The sequence below is a fragment of the Mercenaria mercenaria genome, chromosome 11 (assembly GCF_021730395.1).
Source record: "Mercenaria mercenaria strain notata chromosome 11, MADL_Memer_1, whole genome shotgun sequence".
Taxonomy (NCBI): Eukaryota; Metazoa; Mollusca; class Bivalvia; order Venerida; family Veneridae; genus Mercenaria; species Mercenaria mercenaria.
In genome coordinates this window covers 72015103-72034369 of record NC_069371.1, presented here as the reverse complement: position 1 = coordinate 72034369, position 19267 = coordinate 72015103, and the positions used below count along the sequence as shown (strand labels likewise).

At 34.3% G+C, this 19267-nt stretch overlaps 1 protein-coding gene across 1 annotated transcript; it reads left to right on the top strand.

Moving 5' to 3' along the window:
- The first annotated feature begins 27 nt into the window (after positions 1-27).
- On the top strand, positions 28-13638 carry LOC123531100 (uncharacterized). The gene is made up of 13 exons (XM_053518191.1): positions 28-258; positions 557-665; positions 1155-1309; positions 4810-4900; positions 5216-5301; positions 8237-8363; positions 8767-8794; positions 9856-9878; positions 10854-11002; positions 11272-11380; positions 12183-12337; positions 12738-12828; positions 13516-13638. Exons 1-13 carry the CDS (start codon positions 95-97, stop codon positions 13600-13602), a joined length of 1374 nt encoding a protein of 457 aa, XP_053374166.1. The 5' UTR covers positions 28-94; the 3' UTR covers positions 13603-13638.
- The last annotated feature ends 5629 nt before the right edge of the window (positions 13639-19267 follow it).

Genomic DNA, 19267 nt, shown 5'->3' with positions numbered 1-19267 from the left:
TGTAATAACCATGTTATCTGTGTTTATATAGTATAATCATATGAAATAATGGGTAGTGTATCAACATATACATACATATAATACTTACCAATTTATGGACAAATTGATCATGAAATATTTATTTGTCGGATTTTTAAATGCATATATTTTATTCGGAACCGTGAACGCTGAGTCATGTAAACGGAAGTCATCATGCTCGTGTGAATGCTCTCAAGGAATCGTTGATCTAAAGGCGCTTGGAACTACCAATGGACCAAGGTTGGTACACATAATATTAAATTTTATATGTGACTGAAATATTTTTTCTTCATTGCCAGACAATATCTCCACAGAATGTATATTTTGAAAACAAACGAACAATTACATCATTTACAGCAAGGCTTATAAAACTGTTTATTTCAAAATAACTTGCTTCAAAATATTTTTTTTATTTTTATTTCAGTATTCAACAGAAACTCGAGTACTTTCAAATATATAGACATAATTAGTACCAATAGTTTTCAATATCGCATTTTATCATGTATACAAATTTTATACATTTTTGTCTATATTTAAGATATAAAGATGTTCTTGCCTTGGACCAGATGAAATACTCCTATAACCCCTGTGACCCTTTTACGGAGACTGATCCCGGAGCCTTTGCAGACTTTTGCTACGATGTCGCCGTATGTATTTATAAATTGAACATATTTCAGGCATGATGTGGTCGTGAGTTTAATCCTACTGCGGGCAGACGTCTCAGTTCGAAAGTAAACCCGGTCCTCGCGTGGTTTATCGTCTGATTTACCACACTTTATTTCCTTCTTGTGCCATGTGCGAATGTGTACATTATCTATATTAGATCTATATAAGACGCTTCTGGCAACCGAATCATTTATCAAAATATTTGTACCAGTACTTAGTGCTAAGCTGACAATTGCTCAGCTTATTTTGAAGAGAAAATGCTTAAGAAATGAAATGTCACAAAGTTTGGTCCAATCCACACTGAGAGCATTTGACTTCGTCTCTTGATTGAACCAGACGGGTCATTTCCATATAAATTATCAAGAAGTGCTTGCACGGACTACATGTACTTTGTCAATAAAGTGTTTTAAACTGGCTTGAATGTCTTCAAGTTCAGTAATAATGTTTCAACCTCAACTTTGTTTCGTTAGGCGTGCCAGATTATCGGCGATGTAGGCACGTTCCAGTTCTATGATACAGGGACACAAGATTCAGTGACGTTTTACACAGAAAATGCCAACAATGTAGGACTGCAGTTGGACACGGATGTTGTTATTGCAAAATATACGTCAGGTGATGCTGTAAGGTAATCATTCCTCATATACTATTCATGTAGCAGTTGCATATATGGTATAACCTAATTATGAGTTTATAGAACATTTGTTTCAAAGACATAAGGCCAAAAAAATCTTTGTTTCCGGTAACATGCTAAAATAGGATAGACAGATCTAGGTCGGAATTTTTTTTGATGGGGCGTGAATTTTTTTTATGAAGTGAGACTTTTCGGAAATTATTTTGTGTCAGAAAGGGTGTTATGCCGTTAGAGCATCAGAAAGTTGATTTCTACATCACTGACCATGTTTAAAGCATAAAAGTTACAGTTTTACAACTTTGTGTTATAAAGTTGAAAAAAAATCTCCAATGCCATAAAAACATTAAGGGCCGGGCCAAAAATTAAGGATAGGTCGGGATACTGGAAACAAACAATTTTTTACGCCTTATGCTCATCCCTTATCATGCTGGACTCGGTTGATCCTGTCTTTGCGACGATTGAAGATCAAGATCAGCCTTCACATCCCTGCAGTCTGATCAAGATCAACGTTGTTCGCCATTCAGTCAATATCTTTTTGTAAACACCCCTGTTAACAGTTAATGATACTGCCCGACAAGTTCATAAGGATAGGGTTATGTTTTCTGTACTCGTAAGAGAGGTAAACATATCTGCAATGTGTGTCAACTCCAACAGTGTTACTTCCCGTCATCGGTACAGCAGGCTGTTTGAATGTGTACCTGACTACTATCGATTATCGATTTGCTTTGATTTGTTTGGCTGGAAATTCAGTTTTATTTTATAAACGAATAAATAAAAGATGAGACAATTTCATTTAACGTACTTTTGGTTTCTGTGGATTTTTTCCGGCAGTGTTTAAGTGTAAGCTGAAATAAGTGACATTACACGCATTAAGAATTTCTTAGACTTACTAGTACTTATTACTGTCTATATTGTTTTAGATTTTATACGTGGTTTCAGAATCAGGCAAAGAAGCACTGTAAATGGTCAACTAAAAAGAGAAAATATACCCATTTGCCCCCTGTTGCCGTAACTACACCAAGTTTCGTTTCAGTGTATATCAACTGATTTTAGAATGAAACCTTATATTTGTCATTTTATTTGTCAATTATATTTATATGAGTGTATGTTTAAAATTGTCAAGAACAAAAACAAGATCTATTTTAAAGTGGCTATTCAGAATTGAAGGCAAGTTGCGCCTGGGACTTAATCTTGAAGTTATATAGTGAAATCACGTTAATTCAATTGTTTTGTGAACATGGGCAATGTTAGTCATTTTTATACGCCCGTTTGAAAAACGGGACGTATTATGGGAACGCCCCTGGCGGGCGGGCGGGCGGGCGGGCGGGCGGCGTCCACAGACCTTGTCCGGAGCATATCTTCTACATGCATGAAGGGATTTTGATGAAACTTGGCACAGTTGTTCACCATCATGAGACGGAGTGTCATGCGCAAGAACCAGGTCCCTAGGTCTAAGGTCAAGGTCACACTTAGAGGTCAAAGGTCAAATTCAAGATTGACTTTGTCCGGAGCATATCTTCTTCATGCATAGAGGGATTTTGATGAAAGTTGGCACAATTGTTCATCATCATGAGAAGGAGTGTCATGCGCAAGAACCAGGTCCCTAGGTCTAAGGTCAAGGTCACACTTAGAGGTCAAAGGATACAAGAATGAAAACTTTGTCCGGAGCATTTCTTCTTCATGCATAGAGGGATTTTGATATAACTTGGCACAAATGTTCACCACCATGAGGCGGAGTGTCATGCGCAAGAACCAGGTCTCTAGGTCTAAGGTCAAGGTCACACTTAGAGGTCAAAGGATACAAGAATGAAAACCTTGTCCAGAGCATGTCTTCTTCATGCATAGAGGGATTTTGATATAACTTGGCACAAATGTTCACCACCATGAGGCGGAGTGTCATGCGCAAGAACCAGGTCTCTAGGTCTAAGGTCAAGGTCACACTTAGAGGTCAAAGGATACAAGAATGAAAACCTTGTCCAGAGCATGTCTTCTTCATGCATAGAGGGATTTTGATATAACTTGGCACAAATGTTCACCACCACGAGACGTAGTGTCATGCACAAGAACCAGGTCCCTAGGTCTAAGGTCAAGGTCACACTTAGAGGCCAAAGGTCAGATACAAGAATGACTTTGTCCGAAGCATTTCTTCTTCATGCATGGAGGGATTTTGATGTAACTTGACACAATTATACACCATCATGAGACGAAGTGTCATGCGCAGTTCCCTTCTTTCGAATTACTTCCCTTTGTTGTTACTATAAATAGCTTATATTGTAACTTTTTCATTACTAGTCATAGGGAAAAATCGAGACCACTTTTCTGTAGTACAATATGCATGCTACATCCAATTTTGAGGTGTATTTTGACCAGTCTCTACCTGGTAAAGATTTTTGTGAGGACTTACAATTTTTTTTTTGATTTTTTTTTTTTTTTTTTTTTTTTTTTTTTTTTTTTTAAGATTAACTTCCCTTAGTTGTTACTATAAATAACTTATATTGTAACTTTTTTTATAATTGACCGTAGGGAAAAACCAAGACCACTTTTCTGTGGTACAACATAGATGTTACTTTCCAATTTTAGGTGTATTTGAAGGTATCTCTACCTGGTATGGAGTTTTTTTGTGGACTTAGAAAAACAAAACACTTAGTTACTACTAAGCAACCACAAAGTTAAAATTCCATTTGCAAATACAGGTGCTAGAGTAAAGAAATTTGCTGTGACGGGCGTATATTGTGACATTCTTGCACTCTTGTTGATTTTGGAAAGAATCCACCTTTCGAAGCTTATTCTTCACATTTGACTGTATAATGTTCGCGTTGGTTTTATTTATACGAACAATGAGACACTCGAATTCTAGACACTAGTGAATATTTAACAGTACATATACAAAAAAAAACGGCAGTCCATGAACGAAAATTCTGGAAAACGTGAATATTACAGTAACTATTTGTCTAATAAATAATGAAATTAAAGGATGGGAAAATTCCCTAATATTGAAGCTGCAAGATACACATTTGTTTCTGCCTTTCTCTATGTATTAGTTTAAACACCATAACTAAGAGTTATAGAAAGATACAAAAATGAACGATAATCTGGATTAATTAGGCCTAAAAAAATCTTTGTTTCCGGTAACATGCTAAAAAAATTAGGGTAGGTAGATCGGGATTTTTTTTTTTTTGGATTTTTTTTATTAATGGAGACTTTTCAGAAAATATATTTGTGTCGAAAAATGAATACAAACGAGGGGGTTATGCCTTTAGAGCATCAATAAGTTGATTTTTAACATCACTGAGCATATTTAAAGCATAAAAAGTGTAGATTTGCAATTTTTTGTTAAAAAGTTGGAAAAAAAATTCTCCAAGGCCATTAAAACATTTAGGGTCGGGCCAAAAATTTAGGGTAGGTCGGGATACCGGAAACAAACAATTTTTTTTACGCCTTATATGACAGATTCATGTGTTTTCTACAGTTGTACTTACAGTATTACTTTGCAGACAAACAGAGGTTATTCTTGTGTGCAACGATCAAGATTCGAATACGGCATTCGATTCACTTGGTGAAATAACAAATACCCCACCCACTTATGTAAGTAATGACAGATTTGGACATTTGCAGGCAAATGGTGTTTGACATTGTCAAGTTAGAATATTGCCTTTGTAAACTGCAAAATCTGAGAGGGCATCAAATTGTTGCTGTCATTAAATTTGGTTATAGATATTGAAAATCACAGACAATATTGCTGGAATGGTTTATGGTTAGGCCAAAATAATTTGCCTAACTTTGTGTAGAATGATTGTAGTCACGTTAAAATATATTTTAAATGTTTATTTTCGTACAAAACGTTAGTCCAATCGGACTTGTCGAGCAGTGTCGCTAAACTGATTTATTTTTCTACTTCAGAGATTTGTACTCGTGTCTCCAGAGTGTTGTTTTGGAAATGGTTCAAGCGGATCAGGTCTGAGCGGCGGTTCTATACTGCTTATCATGTAGGTTTAGTTGTTTGCAAAACATTGGCTCTGTCTGTTTCTACTTAATGATACAAGAGTCATCCAGCCTTAAAAAAGTGTTTTCGTCAATTTCTCTTCAAATACTTGATAAATAATCAAATTCAAATGAAAGAAAAGAGTGATAACAGGTGTTTTTTTAATATTCAAAATATTTGGATTATTTTTAGTTTCACCATCACAAATATATTTTGATGGCACATTTTCCATGGTTATTTTTAGCTTGGAAGGACTCGAAATTTTGTGTGTTTGTTTCTTCTCATGTTACAATGATACCGTTACCTTAGATAGTGTTTAGCCATGCTCAATTGATAAATATACAATTTGGAAAACAGCAAACTACAGAAGATTGCTAATTTTATATAGAACATATTATATAGTACTTTTGTTTTACTACGGTATACCCTACAGTCATACCGGTATTAAAGATAACATGGTGTAATAGGCCTCAATTTCACCAAAAGCGTACCTACAACTTGATGATTTAAGCTTTAAAAATGTCAAACGACAGAAATAAGGTGCATAAACAGAAGTTCTCAAAAATTTCCTTTAAATTACCTCCCCTGATAATTTTAGTTTTTCATGAGTTATCTCCCATGAAAACTAGAAACGAAATGATTTTCTCTTTTTCCCCACGGGGAATTTTATATTTCTTTTGATATTTGTATCAGAATCATATAATGCAGCTTTTCTCGAAAATCAAGTTCAGACTCTCATAATCAAAGAAATTATATATTTCCCATAGGCATCAATGTTAACTTCAATACCGATTATCTTCCCTAAAAATGATAAATTCGAAAAGTCTCTCGGTGAAAAGTTTTTAATTTTGAATGTCTTTAAAGTGACCAAATTTCATTTAAATATTACCATCCAGTTACAAGATATGAAATATGGCTATTACACCATGTTATCCTTAAGTCATAATGGCAACTTTTCTGGGTTTTAACGGTAGGGGAAGACCCCCAGGGCCCAGTTGTTCGAAACTTTAACAGGCGATTAAGCTAACGGTTGGTTAACTTTTGGGTTATTTTTCGACATTTCGGAACACTTAGAAAAACAAATGTATGAGGTATGAATTATGAACACTGAAAAATCTTTACAATGAATCAAAACATCGTACTAGTGTGTCCCATCAAGTCTAGTATTTTGAATCAAAATTTAATTGGCGGTTAGATTAACAGCCGATTAAAGTTTCGAACAACCGGGCCCAGGTCCTAATTCTAGCATTGTTTTAGACAAAAGTGGGTACCCGATGAGTAAAGCATGTGCCTTTCCTTAAGACAGCTGATGGTTTCCTCATATGGTTGAATTATGTTTCGAACCCACATCAGTAAGGCTCAAGAGGTTTTTTTCTAAGTCAGTGGCATTAACCACTCGGCTACGGACGTTCAACATCGTAATGATTGGAACGAAGGAAATTGTAAATATGATGAAACCTTTAGTGGTTTCTTCGACGCGTGGTCCTACTTTTGTCTAGCTTATGCGACACAGCATTTTCAATTCTTGGCTGTTAGCTTTTCTGTTTAGACAGACACATTACATAACATTTTCAGTTCTTTATATACAGATTTTCTGATGCAACACAAAATTATTATATTTCATATTATTCTATACCTATTTTATCTAACCAATCGCGAACGTTCATTTGCAACACGTGACCGTACAATATATTACGGTATTTGGATGCACGTGCGTACAAAAATCCTATATTTTCTGTATTTGGACGCACGCGCGTACAAAAAATCCTGTATTTTCTGTATTTGGACGGTTCAGCAGTCCCATGTTAAACATACGATAAAGCCCGAAACGCGTGAAAATGTTCCGAATGTAAATCGGATGAAGTAGGCGCTCTATGTACAGAGTTTGATTATGCGTCTTGAAATCTTGATTTAATTTGAGTTTTTTTGTTTACAACACACAAGAACGATTCAAGGGATAACAATGCTATCTGATGTAGATATTAAAACGTTCGTTAATAATCAAAAACTTAAAAATACAGTAAAAAGGATCATCAGATGTTGGAATATTTGAAAAGTCGCTTAAAGAAGACGTTCCGGACGAAACCTAGAAATTGGTATCAGTCCTGACTGTCTGAATAGCTACCTCAGCAGTTTTTATTTAACGGTTAAGAAACAAAATGGAGAAGATTATGAATGGCAACGGACGGGCGGTCAGCATCCAAAACATGTCTGCTCTATAATTCAGTTTTCCTGGGATCTTCAACAAACTTGCTGACAAAGTTTGTGGGCATTACATCTCGGCCAGTTTCGATAACCACCCAAATTGTACCAGACACTCTTTGATTATAGTCCTTTAATTACTCGAAAAACGGGGAATTTAGCCTTGTCCGCGCTTTTAATTCGAACAGTTTTCATCAGATCTTCACCAAACTTGCAGACAGTATTTGTGGGCATAATATCTCGGCCAAGTATTATTATCACCCAAATCGCCAAATGGCTGTTGTAGGGAGGTTGCACCATATACTTTTTTTAATGATGATACGCAGAAAAAACAACATTCAATGAATTACGTATGAAGTGAAATAAATATAGAATAAAAGGGTTATTTAAGATCTAACATTGTTCTGTATAATATATATTTGCACTCGTACCAAGCTGGGAGAAACTAGAAAAGGCAGGAATACAATATTCAGTGAAACATTTTTAATTTAAACTATTATTATAGTAAGATAAAATAGATATAGAATAAAAAGGTTATTTAACATTGCACTGTACAATACGAGATATATTTGGACTCGTACCCAGCTGAGAAAACCATATTGAACTCGCCTAGCGGCTCGTCCAATATGGTTTTCTCAGCTGGGTACTCGTCCAAATATATCTCCGTATTGTACAGAACAATGTTAAATAACCTAATAGTATTATCAAATCATTATACGTAATCTTTCTTATTTCAGAGCATTTTCAATTCTTGGTGCATATCTCATAGTAGGCCTTATCGTGAAGAAGTTTGTTTACAAGGAATCTGGGAAAGAATTAATCCCTAACACAGCTTTCTGGTTTGCACTACCTTCATTGATAAAAGTAAGTGAATTTACTGTAAGATATTTTGTTTTTAAATTATGGGATTTCTTATGGGATATATCTCAAAAGACGAATTGTCGCATCTTTTTGACAGCTTATGCGTCAGTTTCTCCATAAAGTTTGTTCTTAAACCGAAAGCAGATCCTACCAAATGTTTTAACAAGAAAGGAAATACTGGTGACGTAACATTTTTTAAACATTTAATAAGGTTAGTTATTATTGCAAGACCTTTTTGATCTATGATCAGGGCACATAGACAACTTTGGACATGCATCCCTCACAAAAGATTTGACATGTTTTGTATAATATAATTTATGCATTGTCTATAATAGTCTTGTATGGGGCCGTACAATTACAAAATAATTTTGTAATACTCATTTTGTTCTTTTTATTTCATTTTCAGGACGGATGTGTTTGTATCTACAAGAAAGGTGACTACTCCAAAATATGACAGAAATCTTTTGTAATTTTTGTTCACAGTAGCACAATAGTTATGTTATCACATACGAGTTTATAGGTTTACATACATGTATATCTGATATTTTAAGGCGCGTGACGTTGGCGGTGGGTTAGACATTACACATTCGTCTATATTTTAACCACTTGTACATACGTTGCCTAAATATTACATACTTTTCTTAGAACTGTTTATGTTGATTAAACGATGTTTTCATGCCACTTAGATTAATGTATTCACAAATATGTTATCTTAATTCATGTTTTTCATTTTATTATCTGGGATTGAATTTTATATTATATTGATACGGCACCAAGATATGTTTTTTCTGTTTAGTTCATGATTTTCATGTCATCCTCTAAGATTGAAGTTTAGCTTATAGCTATATAATATTAGGATATGACTGTGTTATATCGATATAACAACACAACCTGGTCAGACTGTATCGATACAACACGAATGATATGGCCTAGATTAATTCAACTTCACCATATGCTCGTTTTTATCGATATAAACTCATGCTACGGCCAGGTTATATCGATACGATATCGTTGCATGGCCAGTATCACATTCTATTTGAACGCTTTGTCAATATCACATCAGTCCATACCTCATTTATGCAGCTTTCGTCATTATAAAATTTCTGTAATGTATGTCTATCATACTGGTATGCTGGGTATGATTGCCAGATGGTTAACAGATTGAAAACAAACAAAAGCAGTGTGAACATTTTTTACGTTCATGTATACTCGTCCAAAAAAAATAATAAAAAAATAAATAAATAAACAGAATAAGACACAATTTCTGTCTGATTCATATTTTCCATTACACGTTTTTTTCCAATTTCACTTTCCATATAAGCCGAAAATTTTCTATGTAAGAACTTCGTTCCTGTGACAAATAAGGCAAACATTTATGGATTTATGCCAGAATGGTCAATAAACGTACCGATAAGGGTAAATAAACGTCTGTTGCGAGCACCTGCTGTATCCATTTTGTGGTTCCCTTTTAATATTGGCCACATTCCTTTTTTAGAAGGGGGAAGGGATCGGGATACGGTTGGGTTAGCGTTAGTTTTCAACTGCATTTCAGTTTTTCAATGGCGGGCAGCTTACCTAACCAGTGTTTCTGGATTCTGTATCAACATAAACCTGTTCTACGCGAATAATTGCCTACTTGCCCACATGAATCAGCGTTGGAGAATGTATGGCATGATTTCAGACAGTTTCTTTTATCAAATCGTCAAGGAAAAGATACGCCCCACCCAGAGTTTGAAATCACGACCACGCAATCCGTACATCTGCGTTCTTCCTATCGATCTAAGCGCCCTTTTCTAGTCAGATCATTTTGCAAATACAAAACAGAACAGAACAGACCAGAATTTTATTACTGATGTTTGTACATCGCCAATTAAATGAAAAAAGAGAAGACGTCGTTTGCGGACTGTTTTAACTTAAACCTAGGGCAGTCACGTACAATGAAAAGCAAGTTCACTTCCCTCAGTGGGACTTTGGTACAAGACAGGTTTTTTTCCGTTCCTATCCTCTACTGATAAACTCAACGGGACTGTGGTATTTGAAGCATGTAAAGAGCCTCCTCAATCACTATCTAGTTTAGTTTATACTACGTTATTAAAACATCCACAGGACACTGTGCTAGACTGAATATTATATACTGATTCTGTTTTTATTTGAAAATAACCCCTTTAAATTATTTGTGTTAATTTACACATTTTCAAGTGACCATGAAGTGTAGCCTCAAACCTTATCTCCAGCTAGCTCATCATGTGTGAACTGCAGCATTTGTGTTTTTGTGATTTCAATAGTTTTGTCATGTATAGATATTTCCCAAATAGTACACATGTATATAGTTACCTAATTAATACAGTTCAAATGAAGATAGTAAGCCCAGTTTCATATCAGTTTGATCAGCTGTAACAATTAACAATGTTATCTATTTAATATGTAGTACAAACATACGAAATTATGAACGATATGTCAACATATACATATATTTAAAATACAAGATTGACCATGAAATATTTATTTGCCGGATTTTTAAATGCATATATTATATTCGGAATCGTGAACGCTGAGTCATGTAAACGGAAGTCATCATGCTCATGTGAATGCTCTCAAGGAATCGTCAATTTAAAGGCGCTCGGAACCACAGATGGACCAAGGTTGGTAAATAGATTAATACTGTATTTAACAAATAAATCAATTTTCCTCTGAATTAGTTTCTTTTACATTTCGTTAGAATCATCAAAAGTAGCTATTTTCTGGATGAAAATGAACACCTTGGTTATTATAAAGTAGTTTCATACCGTGAGTTGCTCGAAGGAAATATACGAACTTTAAAAAAAAGTATATATATTCAAGAAGTGAATAAAAATGGTACATTAATCATGTTTTATCATATCATTTTGCACATTTGTCTCTCTTTTTTTAGATATAAAGACGTAACTGGTTTAGACCGCCTGTTTTATTCATATAATCCCTGTGACCCTTTCTCGCAGACGTATCCCGGAGCCGTTGCAGAATTTTGCAACATGGTTGCGGTATTTATATTTACAATTTACTATTATATTACTATATATTTACTATTCTTTGCCACTCTGGAGGCCGAGAGTTTGATCCCATTACGGATAAATGTTGTAGTTTGTTTTGACTGTGACTCAATGCAGACTTGGAGCGCCGGTATAAATTACAGCCTCCGGTACATACCGGATAAACTAAATTTGAACGAAAATATTTTAAATGTATATAATTATTTTGTAACCATGGTGATATTAACCCTTACCTTTAATCAGTATTTCATGCATATTGTACACTAAATGCATGCGGACATGCTAAAATATGTATATTTTTGCCGTGCGCTACAATTGATAATCACTTTCGGGCATGCGCAGAAGACCGCTTCAAGTCTGCAATGTGTTACATCGGTTTGTTTTTGGTTCAACGCCGTCACGGTTTTTACGGACTATTTTACATTTTGATACAACAAACAATAACCCTTTCAAGTTAAATTATATTGGCATGCAGTTGATCTGAATGCAGTCTCCATCATTGTTTTAACAAAATGCAAAGATGAAGGTATCTATAGCTGAGTTAGAAATTATGTTAAGAAGTATAAAGAGTGGCGTGCAGGTACCTACGTTATCCGATAATTCAAATAAAGCGTACAAAGTACAACTTTTGAACAGGTAATGGCTTTTACCTACTTAGCTAACCGAGTGCCCTTCTTCGATCTCGTGTAAGAACTACATTTCAGTGCGTTTTATGTTTAAGACGAGTTTCTGATATCTCATCATTGATTCGAATGTTCTAAGGTTCAGTAGTTTAGTTTTGTTCTTTTGATAGGCATGTCAGATTATAGGCCAATCAGGTGTGGTACAGTTTTATGATGCAGGGACGCAAGATTCAGTGACGTTCTACACAGAAAATGCTAACAATGTAGGACTGCAGTTGGACAATGACGTTGTAATTGCAAAATATACGTCAGGTGATGCTGCAAGGTAAACAATGATTTTTCCTGCTTTTTTATATTAGTTTATACACCATGACTCTTAGATATATTGATAGGTATTAAAATGGATGCATGTGTGGTTTCAAACGTACGGGGGACTGAAGGATGTGGAAATTCGGTTGATATAAATAAAAATGTATGCGCGTCCTTTTTTATTTTCATAATCAAAATCTAACCTCGAATAATGGCTGGAGCAGAATGGCGAAATGAAGAGGTCTTTAAAAACATGCAACTATAAGTAGTAAAGTGTTAAGAACGTAGAGAAAATAAATGTATATTGTGTATTTTCGCAACCGAGTGAGGAGCAAAAAATTCTTATCAACGTTGTCAGTAAAATTTCAAATTAAATATAAATTAAAATTACCCACTCTAAAACTGTTACTATGCAGACAAACTGAGGTTATTCTTTTATGCAATGATCTGGATTCCACCACGTCATTCGATGCTCTTGGAGAAATACCAAATACCCCGCCCACAATAGTAAGTTATGAAAGTTTCGCATTTGTGTTGCTTATTACACAGTGTTTTGCTATTGTGAAACTTATTTCCCTTAGGCTACGTCAACGTTATTCAATCACTACAAACACTGGAAAGAACGGTAACTATGTCGTTATAGATATTGACGGATCACAGAAGTTCAAACTGACTTCAATGCATTTAATTTAGACTATAGTAATTCGCTGCTCACAACATATAGTATCGTAACAATTGAATTTAAACTGTTTTATGTTTCATATGGTGGCATATTTCAAGAAAATTATCTGGTTATCTAGTAAATGTGAAAATGATTTTCAATGAGACAGGTATCATAAGACAAATAACAGCCCTACATTTTAACTAGAGAAAGAATTATGTCGTTAGTTATCTAAAACGCGGATACGTTCATTGTCAAATATCTGCCTACATAGATCTTATCAAAGTAAGATTATTGTTACCAGTTATTAGACAATCGAAATAGGAATAACCTTGCTTTAACTATTGGCATTTTTTTTTTGCACTCTTATGTTTAATTTATGGTGTTAAGATAATTGCGATTGGAAAAAAAACCCAGATAATCTGTTCACTAATAATAACAAGTTATCTGAAACAGAATATGTCACCTTAGTTTCACACAGCTGAAAACAATCAATAGCAATTTTCTAGGGTGAATACATGTTTCTATTTCAGAGACTTCTACTTATTTCTCCAGAATGTTGTTTTCGGAGCGCAGTCGGATCAGGTTTGAGCGGTGGCTCTGTACTTCTTATTGTGTAGGTATAGCTGTTTGCAGGACATTAGCGCTATTTTATTAAACTTATTTTAATCTATGTTTCATCCATCTCTAACGAGGGTTTTCGGCAATGTTGATAAAATGCTAATATTATACAACAAGCATAAGTTATTTCTAACACGACCCGATTATTTTCCCCATAAAACAGAAGACTGGAAATTTATTATGCCACAGTTCATAATTATCACGTAACAATGTCATAGCGGCGAGCTGAAAAAGACACACAAAACAGGCAAAAATTGGTGGATATCGTCAAAGGGTGTACATTATAATCTGTGATAACGTGTTTGAATCGAAATAATATGTATCAAACAGTGGTTTGTTCTTGAAATAAAATTATTCTTTTTCGATCGTTTAAATGCGTATTATTTTAACACTCGGGCTGCGCCCTCGTGATATAATTCCTTCGCATCTGGGCTCTAAACAATGGTTTAAATTCAACGACAAATCACTGTTTGGGGTATATTATGTCTTTATTAATAAGACCTTTTCAAAATATCTTACTTTTTTATTATCATCACTTTTCGCGGTAATGTGAACTTTAGCGGCGTTGCACGTCAGTTTCTTTAAAAATATCATAATGTTTTGTTCAATTTATTGGTTGAGTTTTATTACAATTTGAAGTGATACATTAGCTAGCATTTAAGTAATACTTCCATTCAAACATTTTTACATATAATTTTGAAAAAGATAACTCTAACCATGAACTTATTTCATTTTACGAGTTGGGCAGAAAGTTATTTTACATTCTGTAAGAGTAATCCTCATTTCATGTATAGCCTTAAAACATAAAAATATAATAATTTTCTATCCTTGATAAATCTACTTTACGCACGCCATCACGTTACAGAAACGCTTTCTGGCAATAATCAGGAAACCCATTTCCTATAACCATGGAATATGTTTAGGATATGATTTGTAGCTTGTATATATATTTGGTTTTTAAAAAAAACGAAGACATTTAGAGAGAGAATACAAACGTTTTTACAGGGCAAACTAATCAAATTTCTTACCTTACATCGCCAGGGGAGGTAATCCCTCAGAGAACGGTGCGACATCTTATCTCAATAATAAGATTAATGATGATTTGACCTGTGCTTATCTTGTAAGTTTTGTTATGCGTCAAAATTGTTTTTAAATTAGACCATTTTAAATTCTTGGTGGACACTTTATCTTATGCTGTAAATATGTTTCGTAGCATTTTCAATTCTTTATACGTATATTTCTTTTTTATTCTAGAGCATTTTCAATTCTTGGCGCTTATCTCATAGTAGGCGTTATCACCAAGAAATTCCTTTAGGCTGATCACTACCAAATAGAATGTAAGCCTCCGCAGGTCTAGTCACAAGTAGTCCAAATATAAATAGTACTAATCTTTTTTCCTTTCCTAGTGCATTTTCTCGGCAGCAACGTGCTTACTTTTACCCTACCGCGTTTCAGTATGTATCACTTTGCATTCTAATGAAATCGGCATGTTCCTATCGCATGCTAGATAAAAATGGCGGCGTAAGAATTTAATGTCACGAAAAGAGAAATTGAAAGAAGCGAAAAGTAGTAAATTCAGCGGGTTGTATTTAACGAACTGTAGTTTTCTTATATAAAAGTTAACACCCCCTTTTCTTTTTGTTTTTCTGAAGTAGCGATCTAGTTCTTTATGGGAATATAAGTCTCTGAAAATCTGATATGCTAGAAAATGTCGAAACACCGTTATGAAGTGAGTGGATTTTATATGAAATAAAGAACAGCTGGATTTAGTGGTGTTCAGCCTTTACAAGGAATCTGGAAAAGAATTAATTCCCAATACAAGTTTCTGGTTTGCTCTTCCTTCACTGATAAAGGTAAATGAATTAACCATAGGTGACACATTCTCACAGGAGTGCAAAATAATTTACGGCGCCGATATTAAAAAACAAAACTTAAATCGATTTTTGCTAATATCTTTACGACAGCTTATGCATTCATACCTCAAAGAATTCAGTTGCTTAAACCAAGACTGGTTATATCTCAGTTTGTGTATGAAGCAAAATTTACCAAACATTTTAAAAGGTATATAAAACCGGCAAAAATGGTTGAAGAATCTTTTTACCTAAGTTTATACATTGTTACAAGACCTTGTAGAACGGATAAAAATGAACAACCATGGACCAGTGCTACAAGAATGAACATCACTTAATTAGAACATTTTTTAAATTTCTTTAATACACGAGCGATGTCTAGATAATTTTTCCTGCGTACCATATTTGAACTGTATTTAATTACCCCTTAGCCTGCAAACTTTCCAAAATGGACCCGAGCATTCAGTTTGGGCAGTGCCATTTATCATTCGAAGGGGTGTTCACAGAAAATTCACTGACTGCATAGCGAACAGTGCAGACCATGATAAGCCTGCATAGATGCGCTTGTACTGGTCGCAAAGGCAGAATCACTTGCCGCCAGCAGGCTAAAGGTTAAAAATTGTATTTTCGTTTTTAAATGCTCTGTTAACTTGTTTGCATTACTCACTTTTTCCTTTTTCAGGAAGGTTGTACCTGCATCTACAAGCGAGGAAACTACTCGAAAATATGATAAAACTTTCTTTATAGTAAAATCCTCTCAAATAAAAATGATTGTTGTTTTAACCACTTGTACATACGTTGCCTATAATTAAATTCTTTTCATAGTGCCACTGCCTGTTCAAACGATATATTTATGTCGTTTAGGATCAATTTATCCATGAATACATTAGTTTCACCTTTAGCCTGCTAAATTTCTAAAATGGACTGGTCTATCATTCCGTTTAAACAGTACCTTTACTTTTGTTATCCGCAGGGATGTTCACAAAAATTTACTGACTGAATAGCGATCAGTGCAGACCAAAATCAGACGTGCAGGCTGATCTCGGTCTGCACTGGTCGCAAAGGCAAAATCACTTGCCGCCAGCAGACTAAAGGTTAGTTCACTATCGATGTTACATATCAGTGAATGATTTTTAGGTTATATCGATACACCATCACGATGTGTCTTGCCGTTTATACCGATACAACATTATATGGATGCAACACCATGGCATAACTGCATTATATAGATACAGCACCATGATATGGCCGGAATAAATTGATATAACGTCATGGCACGACCGGGTTATATCGATACAACACCACTACATGATTGCATTATATCGATACAGCATAGTGATATAGCCGGCATAAATCGATACAACATCATGACAAGACCGAATTGTATCGATACAATACCATGATCTGATTGGGTTATATCGATACTACACCACGATTTGACCGGATTACATCGATATAGCATCGTCGAATGGCTGGATTGTATCGATAAAACATCATGACATGACCGGATTATATCGATACAACACCATAATATGGATTTGTTATATCGATATAACATGATGACATGAGCGGGTTATATCGATACAGCATCAGAATTACAAGACTGGGTTATATCGATAAGACATTAAGACATAACCGGGATCGTTGAATAGCAGGGTTACATCGATAAGATATATAGTGGACGCAACTTGACCGCGATGGTTGACCTTAGGCCGATTATTCATATCGATTATTTCATTATAGAAATCAAGGGTGCTTAGGTTAGCCGTGTGTATTTATATGGAATTAGTTTGTATACAGTGCAGTATCAAAGTATATATACTTACATTTGATCAGTTAAAACCTTCAAATACACTAATTTATATTAACACAAATTTATATTTCCTTTTTCTCGTGCAGCTCGTTTTTACGTACACTCCTTTTCAATAATAGGTTGTGCCTCATTATGTATTATAATGCAAAGGTCAACCATCGGGGTCAAGTTGCGTCCACTATACATCTTTATTCATCATAAATTCTGCATAATGTAGGCCATATGGAGGTGGAAGCTTACAGGGTAAAATTTACGCTTATGATTAAAACTAATAAAGAAGAAAAGAAAAAGAAACATGTACAGATTTGTTTTTGCTAATGTATATATACATTTCAAACCCATAACTAAAGTGCTGTCCGATCCATATTTTCTGTAACAAAGTTTTTCACTTCTCTTTCAGTGTATGACAACATCATAGATAGTTTCGACCCTCTCAAGAATTGTACGGGTGTAAATATTAACTTTTTAATTTTTTGAATTATCTCGGTGAATTTTCAAAATTATTATACTTGTGATAGGGTATTTTCTAAATATATACATGTACTCTTTTTATTTGTACTTTGATGTCATTTTTGCCGTAACATTTCGACAAAATGCAGTTGTGATTTTAGTTTCTTCTATTTACAATTGAAAGTTCAATTATACATTATCAAAACACAACAGACATACGTATATTTTTGTAAAAAATAAAAAGACAGACTATGTTTTTCAAAATGATTTTAAGGGTAACAATTTACAAGGATTTCTATTCCAAAATTACGTTTATGACTATGAAATTAAAATTTATTCCATGATTAAAGTCATCTCCTAAACTTTTTGAAATAGACTGTATCACTTATATCTTGAAGAATTTACGAGACGACACCTGTTACGGATTTGGCAGATCACATGGAAGATAAGGAATATTACGTAGCGGAAATCTTTTTACGTTCACAAAGTGAATCTCATGAATGGTGTAGTAAAAAACTGGTGTCCTTTTGAAAATGTAGCCATTCTTCTCAGTTCCATGAAGTTACGACATGCATTTTGCACGATATAACATTTTAATAATTCACTGATAAATATATCATAAGGTGTAATGTCATTCATACCCAACGACGATGAAATTTTCGGGCGATGAACATTAGGTTATTTAAAATTGTTCTGTACAATACGGAGATATATTTGGACGAATACCCAGCTGAGAAAAAGCATATTGGACGAGCCGCTATATCTCGTATTGTACAATACAATATTAAATAACCCTTTTAGTTTAAATTAAAAATGATTCACTTAATATTTTTAGCCGTGAAAAATATTTGAAGTATTAATGTGTTTTTTTTTTAAACTTTAATTCAAAATAATGCAAAATTACATAGCTGTGTAAATGGTAAAAAGATTTGTAAAGGACATTTTAAATGGTCCATTTAACACAACCTGCTATCATTCTCACATGGTTCATTCCCATCCCAGTCAGTTAACTTTTTTTTCTACATTAAGTGATCGCTATATTTTTTCAAGAAACTCATTTTTGGATTAAAGAGACTTTATAGGAAAAAATCCGCACCAAAACTGCGAACATTTACTTTTTAACATGACAAAGTCGAATAAATAGTGATTGTTAAACTGTAAAATACTTTGACACTACATAAATTATGTATGAACTGCGTGACATCTTACCGATTGTTAAGACCAGTGAAGCATCATTCAAAAACCCTTGTTGAATATAAAACGGAAATTTAACAACCATTAAAGGTTTTCAAATGAACACAAATACTCTTAACGGCGCAGTAATAAAAATGCTATAACTTAAATTGTTGCGTTTATTTTGTTCTTGCGCGTGTCAAAATAATTTCACACGTGCCATAATTGTTAAGTTCTTAATGATCTATTTTATTGCACATTTAAGTTATAAATTTTATATGAAGCACACGTGAAGAAGACCAAACTGATCTACAATTCACATTTTATTGCATATTTCCCTCTAAACTTTTAGCCCCGACAACAATTCATGCTACTAAG